Source organism: Rhinopithecus bieti, unplaced genomic scaffold (genome assembly GCF_001698545.2).
Source record: "Rhinopithecus bieti isolate Rb0 unplaced genomic scaffold, ASM169854v2 scaffold_26710, whole genome shotgun sequence".
NCBI lineage: Eukaryota > Metazoa > Chordata > Mammalia > Primates > Cercopithecidae > Rhinopithecus > Rhinopithecus bieti.
The window spans coordinates 10,495-19,305 of NW_016811906.1; the positions used below are offsets into that span (position 1 = coordinate 10,495).

Below are 8,811 nucleotides of genomic sequence, written 5' to 3' on the forward strand. Positions count from 1 at the left end.
ATACAAAAATTAGCCGGGCATAGTGGTGCATGCCTGTAATCCCAGCTACTCAGGAGCTGAGGCAGGAGAATGGCTCGAACCCAGGAGGCAGAGGTTGCAGTGAGCTGAGATCGTGCCACTGCACTGTAGCCTGGGCAACAGAGCAAGTCTCTGTCTCAAAAATAAAAAATAAAATGAGTACTTTCTGTGCTTAAAACTATCAGCTAAACTGTTTCATCAAAAGACCCCACTAATCAGGAAAACTGATGCCAAAGATACCAAAATTGATCAGTGGAAAACATTGGTTTATACCTCTACTTTTTGTAGAAGTGCACATTTTGATAATTTGTATTAAAGACACTAAGATACATGAAGCACTGTGTAAGTTTGGCAGACATTAATATACTAATTTCAGAGGCGGTAAACCTATGAACCCTCAATGTTCTAGTTTGCTCTTGAAAATCACACTATTTCAAAGCTTAGTAATGTGGATAGATTTTTATTCAGAAATCCTTTCATATTCACTAACTGCAATTAAAAGTTTAAAATTACATGGCTCTTAGGAACGATGTCAAACATGCAACATTTTAAGAGTGATAGATTAAACAGTAATTTTGCCCTCAGAAGTTTACTTATCAAATTATTACAACAGGAACACAAATAGACCATATATTACTCTTTAATTAGATTTGTTTTACAATATGTTCTTGTCAATGAGCTACGTTAAACTGTTTAAACCTGATAGAAAAGCATTTTCACAAAAACGTACCATGGGGAGGGAGGGGAAGGGAAGAAGCACTTTTCTAGAGATGGGAAATAGTCCCAGCAAAAAATTCTTACTCCTTTCTTCTAAGGAGCTCGTTCTGAATATTTTCACTTAGTTCTATTGTTCTTTAAACAGGACTTTAAAAAGAATTTTGTATTTACAAAATTTACATTTTGTTGCTACAAAATGTAATTTATGTTGTAAAATAAAAATGTAAAATTTTAATTTTGTTCCTACATGAGAAGTATGCATACTTTCGATTAGTTTTCATTAATATCTTCTGAGTTTCCTCTTAGGTGGCTGGTTTCTGAGTAAGGCAGAGTTAGGCTGGTGCACACGCTATTTAGGAAGTCCTGTCTTGTGGCTGACAACATACTTGTGCTCAAAGAAGTGAGTTAAGGAGTGACATGGGAAATGATGCCTAGAATAGTGTAATTTAGGAAACAGCCCTAGATTTGATATTTTGGAAGCTTTTCATTTTAAGAAGAGGCCCCAAAAAGAAGGAAAAAGGAAAGGGTTCCTCCACTAAATATTCCATTCATCCTACTCAACGGTCATTCTGACGAGGCCATCTTAATCTGGGCCAGAGATGACACTCTCCCCCTGTAACTCAGCCTGGCTCTGTCTATCGGGATGTGCCTAAACGGGATGGGTGAGGGGGCACTAAACAGCTAACACCTACCAGGGAATTAAGGAGCTAAAATGCAAGTACCTCTTGAATACCATAGCAATCTCTGTGCACAAATTTGGACTGTACTTTGTGGGAGAAGAGGTGAAAACTATTATTAACTATTTCCTTCCTTCAACCAAAAGGAAAAATACGCCTCTTCAAGGCTTCTTTTAATGATACTATAATGCTGAATTTATTTATGAAAAAGAAACAATACAGGTTTAGGTGGGAAAAACCCCAAGGAAACAGAGTAAGTCACTGGCTGTGAGAGGACTTGAATTCCCTGGGGACAGTGCTGTGGGGTCAGCCCCCATACTCCAAGCCCCTGCTCTCCATCCCAGCACCTCAGTCTGCGTATAGATAATACTGCATTTTTGTAAAGACGAAGCCTTCCTGCATTGACCATCACACTCCCCTACTCTTGTCCTAGTCATCTTACATACTCTTAGTCCTTAATCTCTCCCAAAACACTTCTCAGGGCCCATTGTTATTGTGCCATCTACAAAACAACACATACATTAAAACTCAGATACGTTTTTCACAAAAAAAAAGTGCTTAAAACCACCCTAGGCAATTGTTTTTCACTTCATTTTCAACCAGTAAAATCAAATTCATTTAGATTTATGAGTAATACTGAAAAAATAATGTTTATTCTCTTACATTTTAAATAATGTGCCTTCATCCCCAACTTTACATTAACTGACTCATTTCAGTATCTAAATGAGTTGAGCTCTCATTTGAAAATGGAGAAGGTACAACTATATAGAACTTTTAGGATAAAAAATGCTCTGGATAGAAAATCCTTTTGATGTTTCAAAATAACACTTATAGATTCTCAGTATAGTTTTCAGTTTGGTAACTAAACCATTAAGTAACCAAGGTTTTCAAAAAATTACAAAAGATAATAACATGATTTTTAAATACAAAGTTATATAGGAGCCACTCATATCTGTGGATCATCCCTACACAAAGTTGCTTCTCACTAGAAAATCCCTAAATATCATAAAATAAAACTCCATTATCAAAAATTAGTTTAAGATAGAAATCTATGTGCTTTAATGATTGCCAGAATTGCCCAGCATAGCTTCAGTAAAATAGAGCATTGTCTAGAAAATACAATCTCCAAAATGTGTGCAAGTACTGCAAACCGGACAGACCAGGGCAGGGCAAGGCCCTTGAAACCAAGTCCTCCTCGAGCACCTTTCCCAGGTTAGAAACCCGTCTTCAGCCTGTGCTTCGCACATTTCCTTCAGTGCGCCGCCATTCAGACTGCACCATTTACGTCCCAGAGCCACGCTGCGTGGATCAAGTGTCAAGGGGGGAAAGTATGAGTTAGGCAAGCGCTTTTTTTTAAAGCTGTAAACGCTTCACATGACTGGCCCCGTAAGAAATCTGGGAGCTTAGATGAGCCTGGAGCTTTTCAGGAACTGGATGAGGACTCTGTACACAAACGTGTACTGGCAGAGAGTCTGCACCAGCATCATTCTCTGTTGCCTCAGCATGTCCAGTACTCTCGGGATGTCCAGTACCTAGGTTGAGAGAAATGGTAATGAAGATAATGCGTTCCCCTTGGGAGACAGAAAGGATGGGAGGACACTAGTGTCCTGGCAGAAACCTGGTTAGGAGATGCACACAGTCTCTTTTCCACCTTAGCATCTTCTAGAAATAAGCCATGATTGCCTACTTCTGATTTTCGGATTAGTTTTAACTATAAATAGAATGTCCATGCAGACTATTTCTTCAACATTCCCTGGGTATAGCTCACTGACTCTGTATGGTTGGACATAATTACCATATCTCACTAAATACCAAGATTCTACAAAAACATAGTGTGCTATCAATATCTAGCTGTTTCCCTCAAGGGCTCTGGGCAGCATGAATCATCCTTGAAATGTAAACAGAAAAAAGAGTTCTGAGCTCAAACTTGAAAAACCTTGGGCAAGTAAAACAAAATTAAACAGCTTTATTTATCGTATGACTTCTCAGTCTTTAATATGCTAATTAGTACTAAGACTCTCCAAGAAGACACAGCCTTTTGCAGGAAACATTAGTAACATCTTGAGGCCACCAGAGTCCAAGGAAATGTGCGCAAAAAGAGCTATTAGGTCACTACGTCCCTCTCTTCCCCAGCCTAATTTCCACCCAAAAAGGCCAGGCGATCATAAGTGCCATCACCTCATTGTGTTCCAGGCAGGCGATCATGATCTCCGACAAAATAACCACGCCAGTCCTTCCTACCCCAGCACTGCAGTGGACCAACAACGGAGGGTTTGGGCTTTGGGGATCACTTGTGCTATTTGTATGGCGTCGAACAGACTGGATCTCTTCAAGATACGCTGTGGAAAATCAAAGAAATAGAAAAATACTCAAGGATCAAGGCGTATCACATTGACGACTCAATCTTCATATTCTCTCCACTGATTAACAGGACTGCAGATAAAGAGCACTGGGTACCAGTGAACCAAACCCAACCACCAAGGGACAGTGTGACCCTGAGCAAGTCACTACCTCTGCCCACTTTCTGGTCTACAAAATGAAATGGGGGAGATACTCAGTCAGTTGTGGCATTCTACTCACTACCAAATCATAATTTATAAACCTCTTATTAACCCTCCCCAAAACACTTGTATTCTTTATGTTAAAACAAGTCCAAAGCTTGTATGAGAGAACATAAAGGAAATATTTCAGAAACATAAATGTTCCTCTCTGTTTAACAGCTCCAGAGGCAGCTGTCCTGGGAATAAACTTAAAGTCACTCACATAAAAATCCCTTGAGGTCTTCTGGACAGCCATGCTCAGGCCAGTCTGTGTATTGGAGGTGCCAGACGGTCCTCTCTTGCCCGGTGAGGAGGTGCTTCATCTTCAGGCCCGTGGTGGCATAGCAGCCAGAGTCTGTGCGGAAGCGGGTCGTGATCTTAAACCTTCCATAGGTGACCGTGTTGTGCCTGGAACCAAGTCGTGGCCAATACCTAAAGCTCTTCTCCCTTCCACCCTCCTGTTAAAGACGAGCACGGTTAAATGACTCGAGGTCCGGCAATGGATGCCCTTCTCACACAGATGGCACATCTGAAACAGAACCACAACCCTACCCTGCCTTTTTCTCCACAGGTCAGGATTCTAGATGATTAACATTAACTGTTCTTCAGAGGCTGAGAAAATCACTTAAGAGAAAGGAATACCTACCTCTTCTGCTGTCACCATTGCTATAATTGCAATTCCCTGTTCCCATACCATCTGCCAAAAATCTTGACAGGTATTCTGTAATGGTCCCTGTGTGGCAATATAATCCCATTCAATTCCACTGACAGAGACCTGGGATTAGAAAAGGTTAAAAAAATTGACATGTGTGTATAATATACATAGGTATGTATGCATACATTCATGGTAGTACTAAAAAAGTTGTTTAAAAAAGTAAAAAAGTAGTAAACTGGATTATTCAGCAGAATAAGGAAAGACTTTTCATCTTTTCCCTTGTGAATACAATTTGCATTACTGACATTTTTATAAACTTAGGTACTGTGAATATACATAATATCTATGCAACCTGCTTAACCTTGCTGAATCTCAGTTCTCATTTATAAAATAAAAATGCTGCTTACCCTCATAGGGTCGTTGTGAGGACTGAGTCAGTATCTATGGTACCTGGTATATAACTCAATAAGTAGCTATTATTACAGCCACGGTTCCTCTTCTTTAAAAAAAAAAAAAAAAAAAAAAAAAAAAAAAAAAAAAAACTTCCTGCTTAAGATAGTCTCACCTCTGAACTTCTGAGTCAAGGTCACTCTCCACAATAATATTAAGTTTCCACTTAAGATTTAACTTCCTTGAGAGCAGTCTAATACAACAGTAATTACTAGATTTATAGTTAAGAGACCTGGGTTAAATCTTGGCTTCACCAATGTTGAGTGATGACAATAACTGTTTCCAAACGCTCACTAAATGTAAAACCCAATGCCAAGCCTTGTGCCACATGCACTCTCACTCAGGGCTGCCAGTCCCCTAGTCACTCCTCCACATCGTCTCACTGAGCACCCAGTGGCTGCCACTGTGGATGAGTAGCAGATTATAACAGTGAATAAGTGCTAGAGAAGAGGAGGGGGCTAGTGAGAAGCCGGCAGGGTAGGTGTCATCATTTATTTATTTCCATATAACTGAGATGAGGTCCCACAACACAGCTTATAAAGTGAGGTCCCACCTCATTTTAGATCTAGGAGTCAGACCCAGGTCTATCAAATTCTTTCCTCTATTCTGCAAGTGGCTGCTGAAGATTTTGAAACATCACTACAGAACTACAGTATCATTCACTCTTACCCATCTAGTCATAAGAGACTGGATGAGTTATTTCGAAGAAATGCTCGGTTTTTAAGTAAAGTATGCTGGTATTATATTTAAAAATAAAATAGTATGTGCATAGATTCCCAAAAGCCATCAAGGGGTACTGGCATTCACAGGCAGACTTCCAGGCTCCAGAAAGCCTTGGTGTCAGCTTGTTCCCTTCTCAAAAATAATACTTGCAAACTAAAGAAAAAAAAATACCACCTGTCCACACTTACTCCTTCACTCACCATGAGATTTCTCCTTCCCAAAATAAAGAATTGAATGTGGCCAGCATGAACAAAGGGTACAATGAGGAAGAGGGAACATCTGGCTTTATTCCAGCATGTGTTGTGAATCATCATTTTGTCCATTTTCATGGCAGTGATATTACCCCAGATAAGGTGCCAAAAACATACACTGGGGAAGGACAGTCTCTTAAATACATGGGGTGGGAAAACTTGATATCCATAAGCAGAAAAATAAAACTAGACCCCCTATCTCTCACCATAAACATTACCCCAGTTTAATGACATTATACTGGTTCCAGGAAAAAAGCACTTCTTCAAAGAACAAAATGATACTTAAAAATTATTACAAAGAGTATGCAAAGAGAACAGATGGCACCTTTTGAAAGCTTTTGTGAACACCATCAAAAAGCCAAGACACTTCTGTTACATAAAATGTATGTCGGTATGTGATGAGGAAAAACTAGCAATTCAGTGGCTCCTAGAAGAATTTATGAGCTAAAAAGAGGTCTTCAGATTTAGAAGGACAAAGTTCTAAAGCCAGGCAACAGAAGGTCAAGGCTGTAGGGAGCCATGATCACACCACTGCACTCCACCAGTCTGGGTGACAGAGCAAGACTCCATCTCAAAAAAGGCAAAAGAAAAAAAGCCAGGCAAATAAGTGTGCCCTGAGTCCTGGTAACAGTGTTGGGGGCAGAGTGGTTTCGTACATAGAGAGACATGACTTTGGCTCTGTCTGATAGACACTTTTTACCTAGCACTGGTGTGTGGATTTCCCAGCTTGTAGTACAGTTTGTCACAAATGTTCAAAACTATAGTGTTTATCTAAAACAATAAAATGAAAATAAATTTTAAAATATCTGCATTCTAAACAGACATGAATACAATTCTTACCATTCTTGTAATTTAACTGAAACTGCATGTGCTGTTTATTACTTGAGGCGTTCCTCTCACCTTAATATGTGATGCATTGATGTAACCAGTGTTGTTTTCTTTAGTTGGGACCAACTCCACTCTCGCATCGTCATAAGGAAGAACATCTTGGAATCGATTTCTTTCTGCATTTTCAGGGAGTCGTGCTGTTGAGCACTCCCCATCAACCAGCCGTTTCTTAAGAATTCTTTCATATTCTGTGAATACCATTCCTTGTTCTAATCGTTGTTCCAGAATTTTACACTATAAAACAGAATATGTGGAATAACATGAATACAGCCACGTCGTGGCTACCTTTTGACTGTATATTTGGAATTTTGTTTTCTGCTTCACATCTAGCACTGTCTAATATTGAAAATTCTAGGTTGGGCACGGTGGCTCATGACTGTAATCCCAGCACTTTGGGAGGCCAAGGAGGGAGGATCACTTGCGCCTAAGAGTTCAGGACCAGCCTGAGCAACACAGTGAGACCCCATCCCTGCAAAAAATTAAAAAATGAGCTAGGTGTGGTGGTGCATGCCTGTGGTCCCAGCTACTTGGGAGGATGAGGCAAGAGGACTGCTTGAGCCCAGGAGGTTGAGGCTGCAGTGAACCATGAGGTTCTCACTATCTCAAAAAAACCAAAACAAATAAAAACAAAAACAAAATTCTAGGTGAAAACAAAGTTAAAATTTTAACAAGCCACAACAACAAGAGTTAAAAGAACAAAAGACAATCATTTTGGTGAGAAATATAATGCAAAGTTTTGTTTAAAGTTGAAAATTGGCCTAAAGAAATTTGTTGAATTCATTTTCTCTAGATCTGTGGTCAATTTTGTGACCCCCTAATAGATGGAATTCCCCTGGGGAACAGTAAATCTAGGGGACGGATAATGAGTTCCAACATCTATGAACACGTTTTCATTTTATATCATACGATATATAAAAGACTAAAGCAGTAGGAAATATTGGAAACTACCTCCAGGATCCCGTTGTAAAGCAAATGTATGCCTATTTGATTTAGATGTCATAAAACCTCTTAGAAAATACACCTCAGGCACAATAGGAAGTTTTGAAAAATTGAGAAACTACTCTCGAGATAAGCTTTCAATATAATAAAGTCAATGTCTGCTGTCTTTCCTATGTATGCTCCTGTATTTTTGTAGATTTCTTCTCACTTTAAGGCCATCCAAATCAAGACTGCCCCAAAAGGCCAGGAGAAGGTAAAAAAGAACACTGAGAAACAAACAAAAAATCAGCATTCAAACCTGAAATTATCTATAGACATTAGCTATACATTAGCCCCAATTTTGAGGCCCATATTACAAAATTCCTTAACAATCATTTATTATTAAATTGCGTTAGAAAATTCACCAAAAGCTCATGAAGGCATTTGCGTAGTATTTACCGGTTGTTCCAGAGAAGGAACAAAGTCCCGTGTGCCCCCATACGTACCCTTTCATCATTTGTTGCTCTGGTAGCCACTTCCTTTCCTTCATCAGGCAGAGGCACTCGAGATAGGGAGAGTCCATTTAGGGCAGCCAGTTTAAGAGGACCAATTTTTTTTGCATCTACTCGAGTCTTTTTCATTCCCTGTAAAAGAATTTATATGTATATATGAAATATACACAAATACAACCCCTGTGAAAAGAAATTTCAATGCACTGAAGACCAGGAACACACAAAGGGAGTGTTCTCCTTTCACAATAAACCCAGAAAGATTACACTCCTTCACACACCACTTGTTTACCAAACATTAGTAGGAAGACATTCCTTTCAAGGCCAAAGCCCTGATAAGTCTTCCAGATAGAAGGTTTTGAAACACGATTGGTTACAAAGTTCTGTTGTAATGAAAGGTGAGGCTCCAGGCAGACCACATTCCTTTTAAAACAAGACAGATGTAAAAAATCAGCTGAAGTCCAA

General features: G+C 39.4%; 1 protein-coding gene across 2 annotated transcripts in view; it reads right to left on the reverse strand.

The window, feature by feature from the left end:
- Positions 1-462: 462 nt before the first annotated feature.
- PTPN21 (protein tyrosine phosphatase non-receptor type 21) overlaps positions 463-8,811 on the reverse strand; it is an 85,740-nt gene continuing 77,391 nt past the window's right edge. For both annotated transcript variants that reach the window (XM_017895378.1, XM_017895379.1), the window contains exons 14-19: positions 8,344-8,481; positions 6,932-7,153; positions 4,599-4,727; positions 4,176-4,410; positions 3,591-3,751; positions 463-2,944 (exon numbers count right to left, since the gene is read on the reverse strand). In XM_017895378.1, coding sequence (XP_017750867.1) covers positions 2,816-2,944; positions 3,591-3,751; positions 4,176-4,410; positions 4,599-4,727; positions 6,932-7,153; positions 8,344-8,481 — 1,014 coding nt within the window. In that variant the 3' untranslated portion in view covers positions 463-2,815. The remainder of the gene's footprint in view (positions 2,945-3,590; positions 3,752-4,175; positions 4,411-4,598; positions 4,728-6,931; positions 7,154-8,343; positions 8,482-8,811) is intronic.